The sequence below is a fragment of the Puntigrus tetrazona genome, chromosome 13 (genome assembly GCF_018831695.1).
Source record: "Puntigrus tetrazona isolate hp1 chromosome 13, ASM1883169v1, whole genome shotgun sequence".
In the NCBI taxonomy this organism is placed as follows: domain Eukaryota; kingdom Metazoa; phylum Chordata; class Actinopteri; order Cypriniformes; family Cyprinidae; genus Puntigrus; species Puntigrus tetrazona.
The window spans coordinates 5,816,510-5,844,203 of record NC_056711.1 but is presented as its reverse complement, the minus strand read 5'-3'; the positions used below and the strand labels follow the sequence as shown (position 1 = coordinate 5,844,203).

Below are 27,694 nucleotides of genomic sequence, written 5' to 3'. Positions count from 1 at the left end.
TTTTGTATGTATGTTTGCCCGTCAGACTGGAGCTTTGCGGTTGGCCACATGTAATCTACACACAGCTGCTGTCGGCGAAGGCATTAGTGCCGTTTTGCAAGACGTAGTGATCGCTCAGTTCATCGAGCAGCAGGAAGTTGCCCGGCTTGGCCTGCCTCCACCCCTCCTTCGGCGTTCTCATTGGCTCGAAGCCGGATCGGTGACCTTTAACCTCATCACGGCTGATGTGGCATTGGCCGCTGACCATCCAGCCAAATATGAGGTCCAGAGGCAATTTCTGGAGCTTCATGACATGAAAACAAAAAGGTTCATGCATATCCTTCATAAATAATTTAGTTTATTGCTTAATGTGCAGGCATATTTTCATATTTTACTGTGTGTATGTTTAGACTTTGGTTCCTTTGGCCTGAGGAGAAATACAAGCGAACCCGTAATCGCTGTGGTTGTCTTGGTGGATGTCGTTTTTTCGGCGGCCCAAATCCAGTTGGTGGCCTGGATTTTTTCCGATTGGAAGAAATCACACCCTCATCAAGCTCTGCCTTCTCTAGCGTCAGTGCAGAGAGTGACATGTCCTACGGCCAATCATTATTACATCCAGGAGAATGGATCGTCACTAAGGAAACTCCTAAACTCTCTGACGGTAAGTTTTGCTTGTGGCTATAATGAAGTCGATTGGTTATCAAGCGAATTGTGCTTATTGATTGGTTTAAATTGAAGTTAAAGGTGTTGCCATGCGGAGAGAAACATGTTCCCCTGCTCCAATGGTGGACTTGGAGAGACGTGGCCAGCACCTCAGTCTGCATGTCCCTCAGCGCTCTCACAGCTCTGCCTCTTCCTCTGAGGAAAACTCTTCCTCCAGTGCTGCTCTGCCTCTGTTAGCTGGAGAACGAGAGAGTCCCTCCCCCTCTACAGAGTGAGTCAGACAGAAGCACTCTTGTATCATATAAGACAATTTCACTGCCATAACCAATTTATATCTCAATCGTGACTTTATCTCTTGCAGTTGGACATTTCATATCTCACAATTTCACTTTTATCTCTTATTTTAAGTTTCATTATTTTCATCAAAATGTTTTACTACATGGCGGTAATGGGCTTCTATAAATCAATCTGTAATATGAACAATCAATTTTTAAATACAGTATTGTTCAAAGGTTTGTAGTTGATTAGTATTTTTAAAAATAGAAGAAATCTCTCACCAATGTTGCATGAATCAGTCCCAGTAACATGAACTTTTGGATAAAACAATTCTTGACCCAACTCTACACTTTCTTTTGCTCTAGTGTTTGAATGTATATTTTACTGTGTGTTTTACAGGTTAATGAATGTAACCACTGATGGTCCAATCCCAGAGGGTCCGCCTTTGCGCTCTCCACTGCGCTCTCCTCTCAAGCGCCAGTCATCGGTCCAATCAGCTCGCCTCGGTAGCACCAAGAGCCTATCGGCTGCAGTCTTTGCAGAGAAAGCCACCCCTCCTACCGGTGTGCAGTTTAGCAGCGAGGTTTCCCGTAGCGACGAGAATGTTCTGGACTCGCCAAGGCAGAGAAGAAGCTACGGGTCATTTCCTTTCACTCCATCAGCTGATTCTAGCACATTCCATCAGTACCGCTCCGTTGACTCCTCCATGTCTGTGGCTGACAGTGAAGCCTACTTTAGCGCTAACGAGGAGTTTGAGCCAATCAGTAGCGATGAAGGTCCAGGTACCTATCCAGGGAGGAAACGCAGACGGAGACAACAAGGTCAGCCTCACACAGAACACAGTCGTACATCTATATACCACAGTGTGGAAGGACCTCTGTCAATCGCTGAGACCCGCCCACCTCTGCTGCCTAGCCACACCTCCCAAGCCTCATTTGTCTCTGCACTTGGATTGGAGGAGGAGGGCTCTATTGAAACTGAGAAGGCTGAGCCAGGCCTCCTGACAACACAGCCACATTTAATGGCTTGTTACCAAAATTACCTTGCGCATTATCATGTTTCTAACTGGTCTGTTAAGCAGCCGACCAATAAGAGAACATCTAAGTCATCATTGCATCGCCCACTTGACCTTGACACGCCAACAAGTGAGGAGAGCTCTGCATCCTTTGACCAGCTGTCCATTCCGTCTTTTAAGGTTAATAATAATTTTTTTCTTAATTGTTATATATAGATATCATACAGTTGAGCATCTGAATTTTTATAAAAATATACAAATTTATAAATACTAAATATTATTGTTTTCCTGAACAAAAATGAATTAATATTACACACAATGTATTAACATAAAGCAATCTCCTTAAATTAATAAATCTAAAATAGAAACTTGGTATAAATTAGATATATCTAATCATGATTCAAACAGTCCCAATTAATCAAATTAAAAATGGTTAAAATAAAAATAATATAAGTGTGTGTACTGTGTGTTTATATTTAAGATATATATATATATATATATATATATATATATATATATATATATATATATATATATATATATATATATAAAAAAATAATAATATTTAAGAAAAAAGTTTTTTGTTGCTGATTGTATTTATACTTTTATAGATGGTGAAGGGTGGTTTGTCTGCTAGTTCACTATTAGACAGAGGAGTTCAGCTCATGGGCGACATAAACAGGTAATACAAAAACCATACCAAATCAGAAGTGGTTGTTTTAATATTATGAAGCATAATTTTAACCTGCATTTTGTATTTATGTATGTCCAGCACACCTTATACACCACTTGACAAGCAGGCAATGGACAACACCGACGAGGACACAGTGACTGAGGACTGGACTGTTGATCAGCCTCTTGCTCAGACGAGAACCACAGCCATCGTAGAGGTCAAAGGGGCCGTCAATGTGGTTCTGACTCCTTTAGTAGCTGAAGCACTAGACAGGTCAGACATCACAGCAACTCTCACATCGCCTTCCTTTTGATTCCATGATACCAAAATTTTGACATTTTCGTTTTTTAGCTTTCAGGTCATTCATTTTGTCTAAGAGTTCACAATATTTGATTAGACAAGGAACAAACCAGCCCACCAGTATGTCTTGCTAAAACAGGAAAACGAGAGAAAAATGTTCTCATCAAGCGATTCAATGTGGTCTTTCATAAATGTCACAGTGTTTGTGAAATCCTTTGTTCTTTGCTCCAGGTACATCGAGTCTATGGTTCACTTTGCCAGTATTCGCCACCCTGCATCAATCCTGGATGACCTGCATGGAAAAGTGCTTAATGAAGTGTATCAGATCAGCAAATCCACTGTCTCTGAGTCTGTAAGTAATCAATACAACACACGGAGACGTGACAGCACACTTAGACCTTAATGTGATCGTGATGAATGTTCGGTTTTCCAGAGCACAGCGAAGCCAGAGCACAAAATATCTAAGACTGAGGGAACCACCCCTGGGTCTCTGAGCACACCTCATGGACAAACTGATTTGTCAATCAAACCTGACAATGTGAAGATAAAGGGCTTGCAAGCTAATGTGACTGTCCCAAAGGTACCTGTGTGTGTGTGTGTGTGTGTGTGTGTGTGTGTGTGTGTGTGTGTGTGTGAACGAGAGAAATCTTATCTAAATGTGGTGAATGTAATTGTATGTGCATGTGTCTGCAGGTCAATCTCTGTGTACTTCAGGCATCTGTAGAGGAAGGTTCACCATCCAATAAGAGTGTCACACATGTCTCTCTAGTGGCCTTGTGTTTTGACCGAATTGCTACTCAGCTGCGCATGAATAGGTAATTGTAAACCAAATAATAATATAATATAGTATATTTTGTATAGTTTTAATTTTAATATGTAATTTTTACATCTATTGTACCTTGACTGTTAATGTGTGATGCGTAGGGGTATAGTGGAGGACACAGAAAAGCCGTCTGTTATGATGGAGAAGTTCTCGTCTGCGTCTAAGATGGCACCTCAGTCCAGCGGTTCTCTCCGCTCTAATGCTGGGATTGAAAAGGGCAAGGAGATCGCAGCCAGACTCAACATACACCGCATACACAGCCAACTCCGCGGCTTGGACTCATCAGGTACACAGATACACTCAAAATTATATCCATATGTTTATTTATTATGTGACTCTTGAGAATGCTGTGATTGGAACACAGAAAACTACTACCACATTGAATTACTATTTTAATAAATTGTAATGATATATAATTGAGCCAAAAAAGTATTTTAATTAATTTAATTATTTTTTTATTTTATTTTATTTCTTGAATGCCTTGGGAATTATAAGCAAGGCATAATCGATGCACATCGTGAAGGCAAAGAACCAACAGACATGAAATCACATTAATATGGAACAGTGATTTAAATTGACTTGGAGCTGCCTGTGCATTAAACAAATTTAATTCATTAATTCATATTTAATTCTGCCAGCCAACCAGAATCCAGCATTTAGATAGATCATGGAATAATTATGGTTGTTTAATATTTATGTTTTTTTTTTTTTTTTACAGATCTTGGAGCTTGTGCCATCACTGCCATTCCTTTTGAGAAGTCCAAGGTTCTCTTCAGTTTGGAGGAAACTGATGACTTTGTTTTAGTGGATGAGACGGAGCCCTCTATCTCCACTGAACATGTCCCAGAACACACTCCTGACCACGTTCGCTCTGGCGCCAGTCAAGAGAAATGGGGTTGGATTATGTTTGAATGTGGGATTGAGAACCTCACTGTCAAAGGTATGATACATGTGTTAAATTTCAGATTGCACTGAACATTCGTGTCTCAGGATTGTGAAGTGCAAGTCTGACTCTTCCTTCAGGTGGGCGGCAGTCAGGAGCTGTGCTATACAGTGCTTTTGGGGTGATGGGAGGAGCCGACAGCGGCGTCAGGGATGGAGTCTCAAAATCAAATGGTTCTAGTGGTTCGCAGACAGGAAGTGGCTACAGCACTGATGTGTCTGATGATAATCTGCCCAATGATGCTCAGAGCCCTGCTTCTGAACCCAACAACAATTCAGACTCTGATGAACAGGTTCTTATGTTGTTGTTCATCTATTAATTAATGACCATCTGAGATCTTTGAAGTTTTTATTTTTTGTTTGCTTTTTGTATTCCTTTTTTTTTTTTTTTTTTTTTTACCCATGTTTGTCTGTGCAGGATGAGGGAGTGGAGTCAGATGATCTGAAAAAGGACCTGCCCCTCTTGCCACCTCCTCCTGACTCCAGCAGTATGAAGCTGACAATAAAGGAGATCTGGTTCAGCTTTGCTGCACCGACCAACATCCGTTCTCATGCTCCTGCCATGTCCAGGTATACACATTAACATATTATATTCTATATAAGCATATATGTATTTTTCCCAGAAAGCAGAGTAACCTATGGTAGGTATAATAAGTCTGTTCATTTAATGATTTGAAATAAAACAGTGCTGGGCAGTTTAAGGAAACCAAGTTATGTTTATATACTAATATATATTTCTAATATAAATTATATGAATATAAATATAAACACATGGAAATATTTTCTAATTATATACTGTATGTGTGTCTTTTTTTATGCACTTTGCCTAAATGGAATCATCTCTTCTATAACTTTCTTCTGGTTGGGCAGGCACAGTTATTGGACAATTTTTTCTCAAATGGCTAAATACATGGCTGATTGTGTATATGTTGTATATGTATATTGTGTATGTTTAGCTTCAATGTAAATAAAATGCATCAGTGTTTTTTTTTTTTTTTTTTTTTTTTGGGGATCAGTTTCTTATTGCTTTTGCATAAAGACGGTCATACACCGTTGTATACAATTGCTTCTTTAAAGTATACCGAACAAACTTACCCTCTGAACCCCTCCTAACATCCACCACCCCCCAGAGGTCCCCAAAGTCCAGGCCACCTTGACAATGAAATTGCAGTCAAAAACAAAATGAAGCAGTGTTTATGTGGCTCATGAGGTCGTGTTGTTGAATGCGTCTGCAGACAGCTGAATCTGTTGAGTACTGCGACCCCTGCGGTCGGTGCGTGGTTGGTTCCCATCGACCAGCTGAAATCCTCCCTGCAGAAACTGGACATGGAGGCCACTCTGCGTGTGTGCGCGGTCATGGGCTGCATAATGACTGAGGCCCTGGAGGTCAGACTTTTTAATACTTACACTGTTAGAGACCGTTAGACTTGCAATGTAATTCAGTAGAGCTGCGGACCAAATTTAACTGGCCTAATATTGTGTGTATGTGTGCTTAAACCCAACAGAAAAAGAGTATTCACATTCCATTTCGCAGCAAGTATAACCGCGTTACAAAACGAGCCCGATACCTTCACGAGAACCCGTCCTGTTTACTATGTAATATTCTACATCGTTACCTGCAGCAGGCTGATTACAGCGTCATTGAAGAGGCCACCATGGTAAGTCTGTATGATTGCAGAACACATGGTTGAATAGGTAGCATTCTCTTAAACCACTGCGTTGTTTAGTTCTTCATTGGCCTCTGTAAAGTCTAAAATTATAAATAATTTCACCATGCTGGGCACTTCTTGAGCAAGATAAATGTTCCCATAATATGAGTTATGAAAAGTTCATATTTTGTTTTTGGGAGTCCCAAACAACAGTTTGACATGCATGCAAGGTAAAAAAAAAAAACAAAATCACTTTTATTTTTGTATATTATGCATTTATCTTTACCTTATTTTTTTTTAACGACTCCCTAACGATAACTTTATACACTGTGCACTTTTAAGTAAAAAAATTTGCAGGATGTTTTAGAGACTGAATTAAAGTAAATTTGTGTGGTAGCTGCAGTTTAAAGGTTTACTTCACCCCAAAAGGAAAATTTTGTCATTAATTACCCACCCTCATGTCGTTCCAAACCTGTAAGACTTTTGTTCATTTTCGGAAGACAAATGAAGATATTTTTCATAAAATCAAAGACATCTGACCCTATGTTTAACAGTCTGCTGTTTATTATCCTCTGTAATCTTTTACTCCTAATTCATCTTTACCTTTCAGAACGATGGACTACCTGCTCTGGTCACGCTGAGGAAGGGTTTGGTGGCACTTGCTCGTCAGTGGATGAAGTTTATCGTTGTCACACAGGGCTTTAAGGCGGTTGGTTTGCCACGACCCAATCAGCTTCCTAAGCCCAAGGAACAGGACCCCATTGAGCCCGATCAGACACAGGGGCCAGACTGTGGCGCTGCCTTGCAGAGTGACACCAGTGCTGATGGAGCCGAGTTTGAGTTTGATGCAGGTAGTTGTCTTACATAAGTTTAACTTAACACATACAGCAGATTTCATGCGATTTGGGAGGTTTATCTGTTTTGTGCTGTTCATTTGGACTTTTAGGGACCGTAAGTGAACATACAATGCTGTTAGGAGTATGTAGTCATCCTGCTCCGACCGGTAACTCTGCCCCCGTGACTGGAGTCGAGATCATGAGAAAACTCTCCAAATCTCACACACACAGCGAGTCTGCCCTCAGGATCAAGGTTTGTGTGGGTTTGTTTTGTTAGTTCTGATTGTGTTTAATAAATCATGAAGCTGAATGCTTTTTATTTATTTATTTGCTTAGGGTTCCCATCCTTACCAGTCCCTGAGCTACACGAGTGGAGATACAGCGGCTGATTCTCCTGCTCACGTCAGTCGGACAGGGCTGCAGTCCAATCACAGCCCTCGGAAAGAATCGTTGCTAAGCTATCTGACAGGAAGCATCCATAGTCTGCACAACCTCCTCGAAGCCACGCCCCATCGAGCAAACGAACAAACCGCAGCCAAGAGCAGCTCCCTGACACGTACAGGTATTATTTTCTTCTTTCAGAGTTTATTGCTTTTGCAATTTAATATTAGATGGGTGAAAGTGTGAATCAGAAAGACAAATGCGTTTTCTTGATATATGGTTTTCCTGTGAGAACAGGTTACTAACCCTATTGTGTTTGATTTTTCTTCTATTTTGGTATTATTTTTCTGCACAGAAAATGTCAGAAACTATTAAAGTGCCGAGGCACCATACTGGGTTGGATGGTCCCAAATCTCATCCAGTGCTCTGGGCAGCATGTTTATGTCACACTAGATGGTGGAGAAAAAGTGTTTTTTTTTTTTATATATATGTATATATATAATATTATTGTTAGAGATATTTTATTTTTATTAGTAAAAAAATATATATATATATGATATATAGAAAGATTTACACTGGAGGTGGGACCAGAACTATATTCATATATGTCAAAAACATGGGCAATGTGCTAACATCCTCTTAGAACAGAGCATCATGGTGCCTTCTGCGCAGAGAGCACAATTTCTTTTTCCTTTAAGTAAAAGTCTAAATAATGTTAAATGTTTGTTGTTTTTGGTAGGCAATAATGTTGGTGCAGACGTGTTAACAGAACATCCTCTTCTATCGGAGCCATTTTCCGTCAGCTTTTACAATTGGATGTCAAACGCTGTTGGCAATCGCACAGGCGGCAACGTCCAGGACTCGCCTCTCAACCGCTCTCAGCACAACAGCCTACAGACCGGAGGTGAGTGCTATTAGTGCTTTGACAGATAAATATGAGTAGTCTGTTGGCTGCGTGTAAACAAGCAGCTGAATCTGTCCATGTGGCTGTGATTAGAGACTGAACTGTGTACCGTGATTAGCGTGTGTTCATTTGCACTGGAAAATCGTTTCGTGCAGGTGTCCTTCCCACCATTCCTTCTGCATCAGATTTTAACACTGTCCTGTCTAGTGATCAGAACACACTAGACACACACTCCCAGCACACACACTCCCAGCACAGCACGAGTCAGGAGGACCTGCTCGATCAGGATGAGACGAATCTCTGCCCTGCAGCTGTGCAGCTGGCCGATGCACAGGTGTGTGCACCAAGAATACTTATTATTTTGTTATTATTTATTAATGACCATGCTTATGTTATTGCCTTTTCTCATTCTGTATGGAATTTCTGTACAGGTTGTTTTTAAGCCTTTGTTGAGTCACATTGGTATCCAACCCCAGGATGCTCCTCCGCTTAGTTACAAAATGTATTTTGGGGAGCACCTGTCCTTCAGCGGCACTCTTGAGTGCTTGAGAGCTGACATTGTCGACTCTGACACCAGCAAAGAAAGGAAGAACAAACGTGCACACAGGTAACTTATTTTTCTTTCTTTATTTTTTTCTCTGTTGGCATTGTTAACTAAAATGTTTACATGTGTATATATATATCATGATATCCCTGATTTTATAATGGTGTGTGGTTGTGTTCAGGCAGGGCATGGTGAACCTCCCCCCGCTGGATTTCAAGCCTGCTCTGATGATTGAGACGTTCAGCTTGAACGCAGTCGTACTGGAGAAGTGCATGTCAACCCCTCCCTCTGCCAGCGCTCTCTCTTTCCATGAGCTGAGCCGGAGACCCCAGGCCAGTGTGCACTGCCATTTCACCCTCGCTTGCCAAGCGATTCGCCAGCACGTGGACATGGCCCTGGTCCGCCTCATTCACCAGTTCAGCACAATGATCGACGACATCAAAGCAACGCAGACTGACATCAAGCTGAACCGCTACACTGCCGGCTCCTCTTCCCCGACGCCCACCAAGGCGCGACCGTATCGGGAATTTCGCTCCTCTGACTTCAGTCGTAGCTCTCGAGGGAGCCTGAATGGAGCTGCTCGACTGGGCACTCAGAAGAGCAAGCGGACCGTGGTCGGGCCGGGCCTAGACACGCTGACCAGGAATCGAGAGCCTCGTGGAAGGGGGACGCTGGGACGTTCGGAGCGTAGGACGTCAAAAGTATCTCGGAAGGGTTCGAGGGATGTGGCGGACCACATGACCATTCAGATGGATGACTCGGACTCCATCACTGTGTCAGAACAGAGCGAGCCGTCGGCCGAGTGTTGGCAGAACATGTACAAACTTCTTAATTTCTACTCGCTCATATCAGACCCCACAGGCATCCTGGAGAAAAACCAAGACAATGCCCTCTCAGGTAGGAGATGCGCTGGATTTTTCTAATTTGAATTCTTCTGATTCAATTTTTTAAGGGAAGACACTGCAGGCAAAAACACTTGTCACTTGAGATTTTGTTTAAAACTTTTTTTGAGTGTTTTTTTTTTTTTAGACTAGTGGAATGAAAACATCCAAAAGACACTGTTAAATGTTTCTTTATTGCACTTTTGTCAATCGATTTAAATTAAAATACATTTATTTATATAGTCTATATTAGCATTTTTATTTTTTACAGAACATTTTTTACAGAACATTATTTACATTAAAAAATAGTTGTCATTAATTAATGATCAGATATTTTTCTTTAGATTGTAATTTTACTTTCTCTCAGTACTGTAATATGGTATATACTGTAGATACTGCTTGGTGTATACTGTGTTTGTTGTTAAGTCAATGCAACAGGTTATTACACTTTGATGTATACTATAAATACTCTATCATTTAAATATGACATTATCTTATTGTACATTATGAAATTCAATTTTATTGTGCTGTGAAATGAGACTTTACAATATTATTTTTGCATTGGTGCAGAATAGTACAATAGTGCAATTCATTACCTTTGGCCCAAATTTGCCTATTCTCTTGCTCTTCAGAGGGTGGACGGAGCCCTGCGGATCCTCCGTGTCGATTAGTGTTTGAATCTGAAGGCGAGACGCCCCCCAGTCGACTGGGGCGTAGGCGGAGCTTGGTAAGCTCTGAGCCCCAGCATGTGACGCTGATCGTATTCGGCGTTGGCATGGTGAACCGCACACATCTGGAAGCAGACATTGGAGGACTGACCATGGAGGCGGAGCTTAAGAAAATACATGGCAGTTTTACTCTAAAGGAGAAAATGAAGGGTAAATCCGAAAGCGGTTTTAAATAAAATTAGCATTTTAAAATATCATGTATACTTACCTTATCTTATCATTTATTTTTTCTTCATGCAGATATTCTTCATCAGAAGATGACTGAGACCTGTGCCTCGGCCCATATTGGATGTGTGAACATTGTGCTTCTGGAAGGAATCACACCAGACATACAGTCAGTAACTCTTTTATCACTAGGCATAAAAACCACTGACTTCTCTACCATTTATCAGCGTTTACTTTTACCTTTTTATCTTTAATCTTGAAATGTCTAAATGTCTAATTTCACTACGGTTCTAAAGTTTGCAGTCAGTAAGATAGAGATTATTTATTTGTTTATTTAAAAAAAATTATTATTTGTTTTTGAAGGAAATCTCTTATGGCTGTATTTATTTGATCAAAATACAAGAAAACTGTGAAACATTATTATAATTCAAAATAACATATATTATAAAATGTATGATTATTGTTATTCCACCAGAAATTATACTATTATGCCAATTTGGTGATTAACATTTGGTTAAAATAGAAATCTTTGGTAACATTATAAATGTCTGTACTGACACTTTTGATCAAATTAATGCATTCTTGCCGAATAAAATAATTAATAACTCAAATTTTTGAATGAATGTGTATTTAAAATTTTAAAAGATATTTTATTTAATGACCAGCATGTGACAGATAGAAACTGCATGGTAGCAAACTACAAACTGCACAAATAGTTTAGAAATTGCATAACACCTCCATGGAAACGACCTGCCATAACCTAGCCTCAGAAAATATAACATCCAGTTCAAGCGGCCCTTGTAATGTTCTTAAAATGCACTTTATTCACAGCATACTCTCTGCGATTTATCATATTTTAAAGTTGTTTTAAAGTCATTCTTGACTCAGTTTTTTTTTTTCCTATGGTGTTCTCTCTTACCACAAATGTATTTTTAAGAGTACAGATTTATCACAGCATTATGTGACGGTTTTGAAATATTTTCTCAGTTGATAACTTTCGACTCTTCTACCTTCCTGCTCTCTACTCTCCTCTCTTCTCTCTATCTGTCATCTTTTTGTTGTTGTTTTTTTTTTTTCTGCCTCTCTCACTGGCAGACTAGAGGATTTTCCAACCTCACCTACCAGCACAACCAAGCAGGAGTTCCTGTATGTCTAAGTTTCCTCCGTAACCTTGTCCAGTCCTCCATGAGCATTCATAACATCTCCATAGTATTTGGATATCATATCACACTTCCATATTTCAAATATATACCACATACTGTTCACCCTTACTATGATATGGTTTATTTCGGTCTCGAATGCTCCAAATCCCTCCCATATAAACATTTCACAGCATTGTAGTGTTTTCCACAGTGGTCGGTGACACTAACATCCTCATGACCTTAATTTTACAGTCACAGTCACATCATTAATGCATTGTCAGTGGGACACCTTTCCATGTCCTAGTGTAATTGAAGTCATTTTATAGGTTATTCTGATCAAGATCTATCCACTCTCTTCCTTTTTGAAAAATATAAAACATACTGTTGATGATATTTTCATTGCTTTTAATTGACAATTTACCTGAAATCAATGATAAAATTTGGTATGAACATTTTTTTTTATTATTTAAAGGCAAAGTAGTCTTTGAAAGCAGTTTTACAGAAACATAGCAGGAAATATGTGATGTATTTTTTTTCTCCGTTCTTCCAAAAGTAATAAGTCGGGAGTTTTTCCACAGACTCATAACTCGGAACAGAAAGTAGATTATAAAGTTCTTCTAGTGGTTATTGAGTTTATGTGCCTCATACAAAACTGAAATATCTTTTAAATACTTAATGCTTCTGTCCTGAAAAAAGTTGTCGCATCCAATGATTAGTTCTTCCTGAAAGGCACCCATTGCAGCAGCTTGATACCTAAACACAATCTAGTTTTCTGGTGCACCATGGCTCTTGGAAGTTGTATATCCATTAATCAATCTGATTGATCCTGACATTTTGGCAAGCATTTGCCAATTTTGTTTGTAGTATGATTTGGATGAACAGTCCTTGATCATGCCAACAGCACCTGAAACTCCTTTGCATCTTTTCTATTAATTCATCTAGATCTGTCTCCTTGCCGTTGCTGTCTTCATATCTACAAGGCCTCGTTTCCAGTCATATGAACATTTCACTTGTACATTTCCAGTATCTGTCTGTACATATTTCACAGGCATTGTTTCATGTTACTGCTCAATATTACAACCAGCCTGTGATTTCAAAATAAGTTCCTTTTGTTTGTGTGTATTTGTTTATTAGGACGGTTGTGAAGTGTAACATCGCAAAGTCCCAGGCTTTATATAGCGCACAGCGTGGGCTGAAGACCAATAACGCTGCCGTATTTAAAGTAGGTGCAATCTTCATCAACATCCCGCAACACCCTGCAACGCTGCACAGCATGATGGTCCGCAGCTCCCACCAGCTTTCAAAACAGATTTCAGACCTCATCCGTCAGCCCTCCAACATGTGAGCAAAACCTCTGCACTTTCTTTCCTTTAACGTTTTTTTTTTTTTTTTTTTTTTTTGCCCATATTAAATTCAAACCTGTTTATATCAGCCCACCTCCCAACCGTGAAGACACGCCTACTCCACAGCCTTCTGAAGTCAGTATCAATCAGACTCCGGTGGAGGCCATTGAGTTTCCTCAGCTGCCTGAAGGACTGGAGAAGAAGCCAATCGTTTTGAAATTCAGCGCTATGCTGGATGGTATTACTATTGGTGCAGCCCTGTTGCCCTCTCTCAAAGCAGAATACAAGATGGGTCGCATGAAGAGCCATGGCATGACAGGTACCCATAATTCAACTGGCACAGTTGTTAAAGGTATAGTTTACCTGAAAAAGAAAAAAATTCTTATTAATTTGTTCATGCTCGGAACAGATTATTTTTTTTTAATACATTCTGAGAGCTCTGTGGTTCTTCCAAAAATTTGTTGCAATAATGATTTTGAATTGAAACATGGAGCTGTTGACACCAGGTGCGTCATTCGTTTGCGCTCCAATGATGAAACGGGACGTTCAATCAGATTCACGTTCGTGGAGCAGATGTTGTTGCACAAAAAGGCAAAGACTGGTGGCACTGTTTTGAAAAAAGCAAAGATTATTCTGAAAGAGTAGAATGGATGATGTTTCATGTTGATGTCAAAAAGAAACATTAGCATATTGCCCACCCGCATGTTTTTTTTTCCAGTTAGTTCTGAATGAAAATGCGTATTCATTTTTTGCCACTAAGTGCCTCTTTTGGAGCATTAAAAGCTCACAAACACTGCGTAACCCATAATAGGGGAACTTCTTGCAGGTATGTGTATGTTATGAGTCAGAGCGTGTTAACAGGTCTTCTGTATTCAAAAAAATTTAATGAAATATACTTCTACACATGAATTATGAAAGCATAATGGTTATAACAATATATTTTCTTTATGTGTTTATGTACATCGCTCATGGTTCTTTTTTTCACAACAAAGGATGAAATGGATAAAGGAATAAAATAAAGGAATGGAAGTTATTACAAGTACTTAAAGTGCATTTTAAGCAAAAACGTTAATAATTAGCATACATAATTTTGTTAGTTGCGTTAATTTGCGCATTGTTGGTCGGCGCCACCTAGCACGCAGACGGGAATTAGCAAAAGGTGATCAATCTTGTAAAGACTTTTACAGGTATGTACAACATTAGTGGAAGTAATTAAGGACATAATTTTCATTTTTGGGTGAACTACATCTTTCATTTATTACACAGACCCCAGGGAAGTACAGATGAAACAATAACAAATGATTGACCTTGTGGCATCTCCCTTCTCACAGGTGCTCAGACGCGGTTCACCTTTGAACTACCCAATCATAAGCTGTGTTTCCAGTCGAAGGTTTCCCCTGTGGATGTGTCAGCCATGCCACCCACTGCCAGTCTGACGCTGCCTCCCGTCACCATGTCGGGACAGTACATCATACAGGAGCACGAGGGCCACAGCGACACTGCCTGGGCTCCAGGATACAGCAATTATCTTCAAGGAAACTACTTGCGTTGTGTGGCTGAGGTGTGTCATTGATGTAGCAATGAGATGTTGTAACACATAGGTTGATTAGATTATCAGGTTCGTCTCAGCAGGCGGGTGGATGGATGGATTTATTTGAAATACAATATACTGGTTTCTTCATTTTCAGATTGGGTCTTTCGAACACAACTTGACCACAGATTTGCTCAACCATCTAGTCTTCCTTCAGAAGGTCTTCATGAAGGAGGTCAATGAGGTCATCCAGAAGGTGTCAGGTATGTTTGATGATTTTTGTGTTTTTTTCCTGCATTGTTTTATTTATTTGCAATTTGTTATTATTATATATATTTTGTACACTTTATTTTAAACTGCATGTGCTCATTGTATGGTTAGGATTAGGGTTTGGTTTTGGGCTATTTGTATGTTATTTATGCATTTATTGTTATTTTTGTATTAAGTATGTGTAACATAAACACCTTAAAATAAAGTTTTACATATTCTTTTGCTTGACTTGGTTTGATTTCACACCATCTTTGTGAAATGTGTTTGTTTCTATAGGAGGCGAACAGCCAATCCCACTGTGGAATGAACACGATGTTTCAACAGATGGCGACAAACCTAAAATCCTGCTTTACTCTATTAATCTGACCTTTAAGGTTTGTACTAATAAAATGTGTTTAAGTAAATCTTGCCGACTTTTTAGACTTCTTAAGTATGTTTTTTTTCTGTTGTAGGGGATTCAAATGACAGCCACCACTCCTTCGATGAGGGCGGTGCGCTTTGAGACGGGCTGTATTGAGCTTGAACTGTCCAATCGTGTTCAGTGCAAAACTACTCCCACAGGAAGTAACTACCTGAAGCTCTTTGGAAAATGTCAAGTGGATCTCAATTTGGCTTTGGGGCAAATAGTCAAACATCAGGTAACTGGTCACAGAAAAGTTACATTATGCATTGGTCTCAATAAACTTTCTCGTGGAGGGTGGTGAACGCAATCAGTTAATCACTGTTGTCGTGACACCGTCTCTTGCAGGTGTATGAGGAGGCGGGGTCAGATTTCCACCAGGTGGCGTATTTCCGCACTCGAATCGGTTTGCGCAATGCTCTGCAGGAGGAGATCAGTGGTAGCTCTGATAAAGAGGCCGTTCTAATCACACTCAACCGTCCTATTGTTTTTGCTCAGCCAGTGGCGTTTGACAGAGGTCAGTCCACACTTAGTCTTTTGTTTTTTGTTTTTTTCCATGTGCATACATTGGTGCATTTAATTGTGTATTTGTACGTCTGTTGTAGCTGTTCTGTTCTGGCTGAACTATAAGGCTGCCTATGATAACTGGAAGGAACAGCGCTTGGCTCTGAACTCAGACATTCATATGGCCACCAAAGAGGTGGTGGACAAACTGCCAGCCATACAGCAGACCAGCGTCCAGGCCTTCAGCACTCTCTTCCTGCAGCTCACCGTCAATGACCTGGGCATCTGTCTGCCCATCACCAGCACCACACAGGTGGAAACTCACTGATGCACATATATTTTTCATTCTTTGTAATGTTTTGTCTTTGTTTTGCGATTGGTATGAACGAGGCTTTAATTTTATAAAATACTGTAGGCTTGTATTTTACCCTTTACACGCAAGACATGTTTCCATTTCTGTTGGACAGAATGATGGATGTTAAATGTTTGTTAATTTTTTTTCTGCTGTGCATAGGCCAATCACACTATTGATTTTGACACTGGCTCAGCACTGGTTTTAACCATCGAGAGTACGCTAATCACAGCCTGCTCCTCTGAATCTCTGGTCAGCAAAGGCCATTTCAAGAACTTCTGCATTCGATTCGCCGAGGGGTTTGAGACCACTTGGGATGACTGGAAACCCGAGATCAGAGGAGAGCTGGTCATGAATGCCTGTGAGTTATAGTCAAAGTTAACTTTTTGTGTCTGCATTTGGCCCCATAATGTTTCCATGATGGTACTCATTGTGGCTTTCTAGGTGTTGTCCCTGATGGTACTTATGAGGTATGCTCCAGAACAACAGGACAGGCCTCTGCAGGTATGAGTAAAACAATGTTATTTAGTAATTGTCATGTTCATGCTTACTAAGGCTGTATTTAGTAAAAACTGTAATATTGTGAAATCTTATTACAATGTTATGAAAGGGTTCATACGATGTTGCTATTTTTGTGTAATGCCATGTGTTTGTGGTTTAATTTGCATAAATACATTGTATTATGCAGTTAACGGGTCGATTAAAAAATAAATAAATACATTTTAACAAAGCTCAGCATTTAAAAAAACAAAACAAGATGTGCTTTGATTGGCCAGCTATTCAGTTTATTGTAATTGGCCCAAATACCTCAAGTGTATGACAGAAATGTTAAGCCCCTTACCTTAATGTGATGCCGTGTCCTGGTGCGAAGATACAAAAACAAACAATAAAACGCATTGCAAACAAGGCATTTGCATACAGTGAGTACATAATTACTGTTTATGATTAGTTCTGCCTTTTTACACGTTGCGTTGCATCGCTCCTTGTAAATATTACACCATGTCTGCATTTGTGATCGGAGAAACGACAAACAACAAGCACTACTCTGAAAATATATTTATTCAGATATTCCCACAGAGTGACGTAGAGAAGTGTTTAAATCAGTCTGTTTAGAGGAATTTGGTTCGAAACTTAATATCTCTTTGAGTTTGACTTTTTATTTAGTCTTTGCAACTTTAGAGCTCTTATCTATGCACTAATAGCTTGTAACACCCCAAAGAGACGGGAAAACTTGAAATTGCATCATATGACCCCTTTAAAATCTTACTGACCCCTTAATTTTGCTTGGAATTGTACATTGATGAAATGCACAAAACAATCAAAAACTAGAATGTGCATTAAGGAAGAAAATATTGTCAATTTGATTTCATACTGACCTAAATTTGATTATTTTTATTTGACCTTTTGTCTGTGTTTCAAAACTCCAGAAAGCAGCAGCGCAGGAACATGGACGCTAAATGTCTTGTGGAAGATGTGTGGTATTGATGTGCACATGGATCCCAACATCGGCAAGCGTCTGAACGCTTTGGGTAACACGCTCACCTCTCTGACTGGTGAAGAGGACAACGATGACATCACAGACCACAACTCGGTCAACATGGCTGACCTTTCAGACGAGGACGAGAGTGACGGCATGTCTCCTCCCATACACACGGTTAGAGCTTGCACTCTTTTATTAATGTCACGGTAAAGTCTTTGCAGCTATTTTTAATTTACATTATCTGCTGCTCTTCTTGTTTTTTTGTACATTAATGTAATTTTTATGTTTAGAGCAGGAAATGTGTCTTTGTGCGCATTTGTACTCAATGTCTGTGTAGTGGTGTGCGTTTGTGTTTGTTTTAAACCGGCCCATGTTTGCAGTGTCCTGAAGGGGATCTCAGTCCCAGACTTTCGTTCAGGAGGCGGCTGGTGAACAGCATTCTGGGCATTAGCCCCAGCCCCCCTCCCCTGTCACCTTCTGAGTGTCGTAATGTTTCTCCATCATCCGCAATCACTCGGCTAAAGTCGAGAAGTGTTCGCCTGCCGTCCACAGCCAATGCAGAACGAACTAGACATCCCAGACCCCTGTCCTGGGGCTGTGTATGTACTTCAGAGCTCCCGTTTGCTTTTCAGTCCTCTTCATTTCTCTGTCATATTCTTTCTCTCCATCTTGTTCATGCTCTTAGGGTGGAAGTTGCTCTTAAGATCAGTCACATCACTCAAAACCTTGTTGAATTGTGCCTAGAACTGAAATTTTTTTTAAACGAGTCTGGATTCTACAGTTTCCTGCTGCTTTTTAGTTTTGTCTGATTCCTCTCCATGAGAAATGAGTGGCCAGTGACATCTTAGACTCTTCTTGTTTTCTGTTTCCAAAGGAAGCATTTCTCATGGAAAAGCTGTGTTCAGTAATCATTTTTTGGGGTGGTGTTGTGATTTTTAGTTTTTCTGATGTGTTTGAATGAACCACGCTTGTTTTGACTGTTCAGCAGTCAGTGTGATTTTGGTAGTGTAATGTACCTAGGGCTGGGCGGAATGATCCTAAACAATATGCGTTGTTGAAATGGGTCAACAGGTTGTGATTTTGCTATATGAAAATTCACTTAAATAATTAACAAATTAACAAATAACCGATTTATCTCCATCAAAATATGAATTTTAACTGAGCAAGGATGCATTAAAGTGATCAAAAGTGACACTACAGACCTTTCCGATGTAAAAAATATTACATCAAAGAATGCTAAAAGCTTCCACATTAATAGTAATCATTAATCTGAAAATTTGTTTCAGCATAATGATAATAAAAGTTTTCTGAGCATATTATAATAATTTTAGGAGGAGCATTTGACACTTAAGACTCTGTTATAGCAGCTATTAATCAGCTTATATTCAACTTTTCCATTACAGAAAGAGGTTACATTTTATATATTATTTATATATATAGATAGATAGATAGATAGATAATGCAGCCTTGGTGAGCATAAGACTCTTCTTTCCAAACTTTTAAATGGCAGTATAAATATATATTTTATAATTTGTGAAAATAAAAATAAAGTTATATGGTGTATATGCCGTTTTTGACTTACTCATACCTTGACACAAAATTATCAGATTTTGTCATACCGCCCACCCCTACGTCTGTCTCGTCTTTTAAATGTATCATTTTGACAGTTGTTTTCCCTCTCACAGGAGTCTGTTGACCTGCGCAGACAGGCAGTCATGAGCAATCAGATAATCGACGCTCGTGGACGGAAGTTCTCTAAGCGCTTGGTGGATATTAGAGAACTCAATGAGCAGGCCAAAGTCATCGACGATCTCAAGTAATGTCAACCTGACATTAATAATAAGCATTATACCTGTTTGTTTTTTGGTTTTTTTGTCTAAAAGAAATCTCTATAATTTCTTTTTAATCTCTAAGGAAACTGGGTGCAAGTGAAGGCACCATAAACCAGGAAATCCAGCGCTATCAGCATTTGGAATCTGTCGCTGTCAATGATATCCGTCGGGATGTGCGCAAGAAGCTACGGCGCTCCAGCATGAGGGTTAGAAAGACTTGATTCAGCACACTCCATTGAAAATGTGGGGGAGAGAAAATTAATTGAGTTTGTGTTTTGTTTAGGCTGCCTCATTGAAAGATAAATGGGGTTTAGGGTACAAGCCAAGCTACAGCAACAGTAGGTCGAAGAGCATTTCAGCAACGGGCAGACCACCGATGAAGAGGTCGGATAGACCCAGGTACACACACTCACTCACACACATTTAAACACAGATGGGTTAATGTATTTCAAATACACATAATTAGTTTGTTCATCAATTTTTTTGTTTTGTTTTGTTTAAAGAGATGATCTACCAGACATTAAAGTGGATGCAGCATCTCCAGCACCAAGAGTTACCTTCAACATCGACACGGTACTGTGCACATGTGCATCCGTGTGTGCCATTTGTTCATTTAAAATACTATATGCATATTTTTGTCATCGTTTCATCATTCTGTGGTTCCATTTTCATGTTCAGTGTTTGTGTCAACAATGTTTGTACAGTTAAATAAAGCTTTGCTTTTTACATTACAATTCAAAGATTTGGGGTCAGTAAGAGTGTTTTAGAAATTACATTTTCTGTTTTGCAAGGATGCAATTGGTCAAAAGTGACAGTCAAGACATTTAACATTACAAAGATTCCCAAATGTTTTTTTAAAAATGTTAAAATATCTTACTGACCCTAAACTTTTGAATAACAGTGTACTCAAATACGCACATATACACACACTTATTGGTTTCACCTGCAAGTGCTTCACTCTTGACTTAATGAAAGTCATGTGTATATACACATACTGTGCTGAACACATATGTTCATGTACTGTATAGCTCAGTAAGTCTGTTTGTGTTTAAGATGGAAACCCCAAACCCAATCCCAAGTCCAGCTGACTCGGTTTTTAAGGTATCTGAGAAAAAAAAGGTCAAAATCGAATATTAAAAATCACCTCTGAATGTCTATGCATGAAAGTCTTGTGGTGTGAAATCGCTAAATCTAAATCTGCTGTTCGAAATCCAATGAAAAATCATCAGCGACTAATGATTTTATCCTTTTCGGATCTTAGGCTGAAGAGTGGTCCTATTTTTTCCCTTGATCTCTCTCTACTCACACATACATTAACACACACTCTCACTCCGTACGCAAGCTGCTCTTGTGCTGTGTTGGTGTAACTAATCAACTCTTGTTTCTTCAGCATGTTTGGATCTTTGCCCATTACATTGCTCATGATGTCTTTCTTGTCATTTCTTACATCTTTTCATTTCTCATCCCTCTCTCCTCCGCTGGGTCATAGTGGAAAGCATGAATTGGGAAAAAGAAAAGCTTTCTTAAAAGTGCTCACTGGTTTTGAGCTATCAGCCAACAGATAACGGTTCGAAATGACAGCGAGTCAGAATCAGTTCGCTTTAGGTTTTGAGTACTTTAACAGATAGAGAGACAGAATTATGGATGGATAGATAAACTGACATTTCGAGTAAGTGTCTGGTGGAAAATTATAGCACAGTTCCGCTCCATGATCTCAACAGAAACCCAGTTGAGGAGAAAATTCTAAATGTTAGACAATTGGATAAAAGGGTTTCTATCACAGTTGCAATCTTGATGAGAATTAATCTGATAGACCCAATATAATAGCTTAGTGGCCATTGAGCTTCTAGACCCACCAGGGTTATATTTCACCACAAAATCACAAGAACAAAATGGAAATTGCATTTTGCTTCAATAACACAAAAGCTTTATTTATTATTTATAAATGTATTTAATTTGCATTGGAACAATATGTAATTAAATTAATTGCGGCAACCAATTGAATATAATGGTAATTACAAAACCCAAGGGTAAAATGTCCAGATATATAATGGTAGTGATGTATTGATATTCAAATTCTGTCCAATACCAATTTCTGTATATTTATGGCTGACAACTTTTTTTTTTTTTGCTTGTAACAAAATGCAATTTACTAAAATTAAAGTTGTTGTAAATGTATAACTAAATGTAAGCGTCATAAGATTAAAGGAGCACACCACTATTTTTGAAATGTTTTTTATTTTCCATTTCCCCTAGAATTAAATAAGATAAACCATTTTTGCATACATTCAGTCAATCTCCATTAGCATCTTGTGCAAAAATGGTTAAAGACTTCTGATGTTTTTCTTATTTAAAACTCGTCTCATCTGTAGTTACGTCTTGTACTAGGACCGATGGAAAATTAAACATTTTCCAGGCTGATATGGCTAGGAAACTATACTGTCATTCCGGTGTAATAATCAAGGAACTTTGCTGCTGTATTATGGGTTTTTCTTCATTTTTCCCCCTTTTTTTGTGGTGATATGTGACCTAGATGTTTTTCTTAGATCCGCTCATGTAGTTGAAGAGATATAAATCCTATAGGAGAGAGAAAGTGATGAATATATGGCTAGATATCATCTGACTGTTGGCTTTTACTGGTTGTTGAAGTTCCCGGAGGAGACAGAGTTGGACCTGTTGTCTGTCACCATTGATGATCCTGCCCATTACCCATCATGCTCAGTGTTCAGTGCCCCTGGCACACCCGCAGTCTTTTCACCAACCGTTCCCTTCCAGCCTGATGACAGCCGCCGTGACGACCTCTCCTCCACTTCTTCAGAGGATTCGGACAAAGATGACGAGTTTGACAGGGAAAGACCACACAGCTATTATCACAGACTAGGGTGTGTTGAACACACAGCACATGTTAACACTCCACAAACACAGTTACACTCACTAACCCGACTTTACATTTTTGTTTCTCAGGGGCTCTCAGAGGAAGTCTTCTGCGCTGTCTGCATTATTCAGCGAGCGCTGGCCGACCACACCCCCTCAGCGTGGATCTTTAGCTCCACCCACTGAGCGTAACATTGACTTCGAGCTGGACGTGCGTGTTGAGATCGACAGCGGCAAGTGTGTGCTGCATCCCAGCACCCAGCCTCCCGAGCACGAAGATCTCGCACTGAGAAGGTGAAGAGACATAACAAAATGGACACAGCATCTCATGTTGTCTTGAATGAATTGAGTGCTGTGATGATGATATGTATTTATTGGCCAACCTGGGAGTTAGAATCATCTTGGAGTGTGTTCCAGAAAACATGTTGTACGACATACCCTGGTATATTTAACAGTAAGTAAGTGGATAGCCTTAACTTTCGCAGCTTGCTCTCTGAAGATAACCTGCTCTGGTCATGTTTAAGGTTTAGCTTTCTTCAGAGCTATTAGCGCATGCCTGCATGCTCTACTGCCGAGACTCCAGTGGGCGTGACAAATTGCGCACAATATTATATATTATTACACTAAAGTTGTATTTAAAACAGCATGGCACGCTTTTTCTTAGTGCCGGTTTTCTTAGTGCTGAATGTTAACCAGGAACATAGTCTGTGTTGAAAGAAATTACACTTTAGATGCATTTTTGGAAGTATGCCTTGAATAAGCAAGGTTTGGGTTAATCAACTGAGAGTAAATTAACTGGAATGGTTTCTGGAATACACCCCAGGTTGCCTTTACAAAAACTTGTACAAAAAATTTTTATTGGCTTTTGGATACTTGTGTTAATCAGTGAGTTAATTTCACTAGTTACATTTAACCAAAAAGACATTCATAAAATCCATTGACTTGAGGATGATGGAGCCGAGAAGAAAAAAAAAAAGCTTTCCATGTTTTGGTCTACAAGAACGCCATCCCTACATCATTCTATTGGTTTGGACTTTGATCAGAGCTGCAAAGTGCTGCTGTGAAATGTCTTTCTTGTTCTGTTTTTCAGAAGTTGTGAGCGGAGTTCAAGAAGTCTGGATCAGGACTCTCCTCCCAAGAAGCGAAAGCAGCAGCACAGTTTTGTGTCCAGCTCCCAACTGCTGACTGCTAAGCGAGTGCCCACCTCTCTGCAGAGCAAGAGCAGTGATATTGAGACCACTGTATTCTACATCCCTGGAGTGGATGTTAAGGTCTGCTGTGGGTCTTTTGACATGCTACACAGAGCTATGTGTATTTTTTTGTGGCTCAAGTAAATTCAGGTTCCCACCATAGAATTTGGTGGCATTTTTTTTTTATTCTGAGACTTGAGTCAGATAATGTTATAGCAGCGCTAATTTTGATGTGTAAAACACCCAAATAAACTCTCTAGAAATCTATAGACCTATTTAAAAGCATCTGAATTACACTTACATTCATGCTACCAATCTGATTACAAAAATGCATTAATGCATGCTTTTCTTGATTAGATAACTAGCTCTCATCCGCCCCTCTCTTTCTATTACAGCTACATTACAATTCTAAAATGCTGAAGACCGAGTCGCCCAATGCCTCGCGGGGATCGTCCCTTCCCAGAACCCTTTCCAAAGAGTCCAAGCTGTATGGTATGAGAGACGCACCCTCACCACCAGCCTCAGGCCCTGGCAAGACTAACACACTCCTGTCCCCCCCTTCCCCTCCTCTCCCTTCAGGTACACTCTCTCTTCCTGTGTCGTCGTCTGCCGCTGGCTTCCTGCATGCGCTCAGCCACTGTAGCGCATGAATATCTAGGATCAGGGTTTACAGTTGTCTCAGCAGGGGTTTTATTTTCTGCTCTGCTTCTGTGCGTTTACTGCTTGGGTTGAGAAAAGCTTCTGTTATTAGGTGTTTTTATAATATTATTGGTGACTGTTTCTGTCTTCTTTTATGTTTTACTGCATCTTTCTGACATTAGTTAAAATTTGAAAGGTGTATACAATATTGTTTCCAAAAAAAATACAGTAAAGTGACTTTTGTTAAGTAATATTCTAATATATGAATATTCTAATATAACGGTTGTCACTCCAGTCATCCGCGTCACACAATGCTTAAAAAATCTGATATGCTGATTTAATGCCAAGGAACCATTTCTGAATATAGTTGAAGCTATGCTGCTTAAGGGTTTTTTATGATAGAAATTGATCCTTTTTTCTTCGATGAATAGAGAGTTTAATAATGGCATACTTTTGAAATTGAAATGTTTAATTTAAAAAAAAATCCTTGCTGAGTAAATGTATTTCTTGAAAAATGTACTAACCCTGAACTTTTGAACAGTACAAAAAAATACAACAATATATATTAAATAATAAATCCCCAGAAGTCACTTTGGATAAAAGTATCTTCTAAATGAATGAGTGTAATTAAATGCATATTATGCAGCAATTGTTTCAAGGAATAGTTCACAAAATATTTGGGAAAAAATAATCACTCCACCTCATGTTGTTTGATTGAAACACAAAATGAGATTTTAAGTTGAATGCTCAAGCTTCTCTACTGCATACAAATGAATGTGGGTGGTGATTTAAACCGTGTGCACTTTTTAACTTTTTTAATTTTCTGTGACGTTTCATTGCATCTTATGCTCGTTTTTCTGGGTGTTTTGGCTGCATTACTTTGCATCATGCATATTGCGTGCATGCATTAGATGCCATATGTTTGCATCCTAAACAAGAATCTTTTACTTTCAATGCATGAAAATTTCATGAATTGACGACAGAGAAGGATTGTTATTTCACTTTTTGTCTGTGTGTTTTTCTGTTTGCGTGAGCAGCTAAAGGTAAAGCAAGTGTAGGGGTGAAGACGGCTAAGCTGTATGCATGGGTAGCTCTGCAGACACTGCCAGAGGAAATGGTCATCAGTCCATGTCTGCTAGACTTCCTGGAGAAAGCGCTGGAGACCATTCCCATCACACCAGTCGACAGGAACTACACAAGTCAGAATTAACATTTGCCACTTTGCTTTCTAAAATGACAAAACACAATTCTGCCAGGCGTTTCTGTCTGAATGCTTGATGCTGGTGTTCATGTGTATGTTTGTGTAGCTCTGAATGTTCCTGAGGAAGATGTAGGTCACTTTGATTCTGTGGAGCCTCTGGAGGAGTCTCAGGTGTCTCTTGTGGCTTCTGCTGCATCTCCATACTCTTCCTTCCCTGTGGATGTGGTGGTTTATGTCAGGGTGCAGGTATACCAGCCCTCCTTCAAGCAATACTCGCTAGTAGTAACCATCTCAGAGTGGTTGGCTAATTTCATCTTGTTTGTTTCTCAGCCATCTCAGATCCGGTTCAGCTGTCTTCCCATGTCTCGAGTGGAGTGCATGTTGAAACTTCCTTCTCTAGACTTGGTCTTCTCATCCAATAGGGGTGAGCTTGAGCCCACCACCCATCCATCTGAGGGCCAACACACACCCTCCTCCACACCTCCGTCAGTACACAATGCCAACAGAGTGCCTGGAAGCAAAGGTATGAATGTACTGTACTGAAAATCTCTCTTAATGTGATTTTGATATACTCTACCATTGAGTTTTTTGGGTCAATAAGTGGTGTTTCTTTTAGTTCGTATTAGTTTGAGGATGTATTGGCAAATGGAATCACTAAAATTTCCATCCCTCAGGTCCATCCACAGGCTTAGGCAGTCCTTTAGGCCGGAGTCGCCACCACAGCAGCCAATCAGATCTAACAGGCCCACCCTTAAATTCATCAGGTCTGAGTTTCACCGCCTGCATGTCAGATTTTTCACTGTATGTGTTTCATCCTTATGGAGCCGGCAAACAGAAGTCTGCAGTTACTGGCCTCCCACCTGGACCAGGACCCCTGGGTGAGAGCCCCATGCAGAGATAATACTTGGAAATACTGTGATGGTTTATATATAACATCAGCTTGTTGCTGAAAAGAACATTGTAAGATGACTTTGGTTTGTTTAGGAGCAGTCGACGAGGACGCCTCTTCTGTGACAGGGAGAAAAGACTCTCTCTCCATCAACCTGGAGTTTGTAAAAGTCAGCCTTTCCCGGATGAGACGGACAGGATGTCCAGCTTTTATCGATACTTTCATTGCCAGCAAGGGTGGGAAGATGGACACAACTCTTATCAACATCTCAGGTGAGCATTTTAAAATAAAGCACTTGGTTTTTTGGATGCCTGATTAAATCACCGTACTAAAGCTTTTTCCATATGTCTCATACTTTAACATTGTACATGAATGCTAAAGTGTTACACTGCTGTTTAAAAGTTAACGTTTTTTTAATAAGATGTTTTTCAAGGATGCATTCAGTTGATCAAAAGTGACAGTAAAGACATTTATAATTTTCACATGATAATACTAAATGTTTTTAATCACAAAAAAAACCTTAATAATAATAATAATAAGTAATAATATTTCACAATATTACAGTTTTTACTGTATTTTTGATCAAATACATTCAGCCTTAGTGAGCATAAGAACAAGTTCTAACCCCAAACTTTTGAATAGCAGGTTGTTTAATAATAAAATGTTTTTTTTAAATTTTTTTTTTTTTTTACTAGCGGTGTGTGATATCGGCTCTGCCTCTTTCAAGTACGACATGAGACGTCTGAGCGAGATCCTTGCGTTTCCCCGTGCTTGGTACCGCAGAAGCATCGCCAGGAGATTGTTTTTAGGAGACCAGACCATTAACTTACCAGGTTATACATATACACTCTCATCATTACAGTTTTGAATCACTGTTAAGCTGATGCAGAGATGCTTCACAAAAGTAGCACTTAATTGTAAGATTGTAAATAAAATGATAATAAAGTTTTAATTGGGTATTTTAAATACTTCAGTAGTTGTGCTACTGAAGTGTGGCGATCAAAATACAGTGTTTTTTTTCATTTGTTGGAGCATTGACCACACTTCTTTTTCTAAAATCCAACTTTGGTTTCAGAAATTGGCAAAAAAACTATGTAAAAACAAACAAAAATTTCATCAGTTGTTCTTTAGAGAGATGGATGCTATTTCATGCACAGCTGTCTGGAAAGAAGAAAGCAAACTGGATATAACCGTGACAGATGCCTGCTGGACAACAACAAGCACATCAGAGTTTCTAGTTTGAGAAACAGACCCCTCACTGGTGCTCAGCTGGCAGCTTCATTGAACC

At 39.5% G+C, this 27,694-nt stretch overlaps 1 protein-coding gene across 9 annotated transcripts in view; it reads left to right on the top strand.

The window, feature by feature from the left end:
• kiaa1109 (KIAA1109 ortholog) overlaps positions 1–27,694 on the top strand; it is a 52,328-nt gene that overhangs the window by 16,959 nt on the left and 7,675 nt on the right. The window contains exons 25-76 of one of the 9 annotated variants that reach the window (XM_043256142.1): positions 26–306; positions 390–640; positions 718–913; positions 1,318–2,113; positions 2,545–2,615; positions 2,706–2,879; positions 3,138–3,258; positions 3,340–3,486; positions 3,600–3,721; positions 3,831–4,015; positions 4,448–4,669; positions 4,753–4,964; positions 5,090–5,241; positions 5,907–6,057; positions 6,177–6,329; positions 6,931–7,171; positions 7,267–7,409; positions 7,493–7,718; positions 8,277–8,441; positions 8,597–8,775; positions 8,873–9,048; positions 9,167–9,882; positions 10,499–10,744; positions 10,835–10,928; positions 11,855–11,905; positions 13,036–13,242; positions 13,334–13,563; positions 14,576–14,805; positions 14,933–15,038; positions 15,322–15,419; positions 15,498–15,683; positions 15,794–15,962; positions 16,051–16,262; positions 16,464–16,662; positions 16,746–16,805; positions 17,729–17,955; positions 18,162–18,380; positions 19,467–19,597; positions 19,696–19,819; positions 19,897–20,012; positions 20,117–20,186; positions 20,667–20,714; positions 22,389–22,495; positions 22,578–22,781; positions 23,578–23,758; positions 24,073–24,256; positions 25,354–25,515; positions 25,624–25,763; positions 25,848–26,040; positions 26,192–26,395; positions 26,502–26,678; positions 27,102–27,239. In XM_043256142.1, coding sequence (XP_043112077.1) covers positions 26–306; positions 390–640; positions 718–913; positions 1,318–2,113; positions 2,545–2,615; positions 2,706–2,879; positions 3,138–3,258; positions 3,340–3,486; positions 3,600–3,721; positions 3,831–4,015; positions 4,448–4,669; positions 4,753–4,964; positions 5,090–5,241; positions 5,907–6,057; positions 6,177–6,329; positions 6,931–7,171; positions 7,267–7,409; positions 7,493–7,718; positions 8,277–8,441; positions 8,597–8,775; positions 8,873–9,048; positions 9,167–9,882; positions 10,499–10,744; positions 10,835–10,928; positions 11,855–11,905; positions 13,036–13,242; positions 13,334–13,563; positions 14,576–14,805; positions 14,933–15,038; positions 15,322–15,419; positions 15,498–15,683; positions 15,794–15,962; positions 16,051–16,262; positions 16,464–16,662; positions 16,746–16,805; positions 17,729–17,955; positions 18,162–18,380; positions 19,467–19,597; positions 19,696–19,819; positions 19,897–20,012; positions 20,117–20,186; positions 20,667–20,714; positions 22,389–22,495; positions 22,578–22,781; positions 23,578–23,758; positions 24,073–24,256; positions 25,354–25,515; positions 25,624–25,763; positions 25,848–26,040; positions 26,192–26,395; positions 26,502–26,678; positions 27,102–27,239 — 9,793 coding nt within the window. Of the gene's footprint in view, positions 1–25; positions 307–389; positions 641–717; positions 914–1,317; positions 2,114–2,544; positions 2,616–2,705; positions 2,880–3,137; positions 3,259–3,339; positions 3,487–3,599; positions 3,722–3,830; positions 4,016–4,447; positions 4,670–4,752; positions 4,965–5,089; positions 5,242–5,906; positions 6,058–6,176; positions 6,330–6,930; positions 7,172–7,266; positions 7,410–7,492; positions 7,719–8,276; positions 8,442–8,596; positions 8,776–8,872; positions 9,049–9,166; positions 9,883–10,498; positions 10,745–10,834; positions 10,929–11,854; positions 11,906–13,035; positions 13,243–13,333; positions 13,564–14,575; positions 14,806–14,932; positions 15,039–15,321; positions 15,420–15,497; positions 15,684–15,793; positions 15,963–16,050; positions 16,263–16,463; positions 16,663–16,745; positions 16,806–17,728; positions 17,956–18,161; positions 18,381–19,466; positions 19,598–19,695; positions 19,820–19,896; positions 20,013–20,116; positions 20,187–20,666; positions 20,715–22,262; positions 22,496–22,577; positions 22,782–23,577; positions 23,759–24,072; positions 24,257–25,353; positions 25,516–25,623; positions 25,764–25,847; positions 26,041–26,191; positions 26,396–26,501; positions 26,679–27,101; positions 27,240–27,694 lie in introns of all 9 variants that reach the window. The other 8 variants (XM_043256140.1, XM_043256137.1, XM_043256136.1 and 5 more) reach the window with 8 other exon arrangements.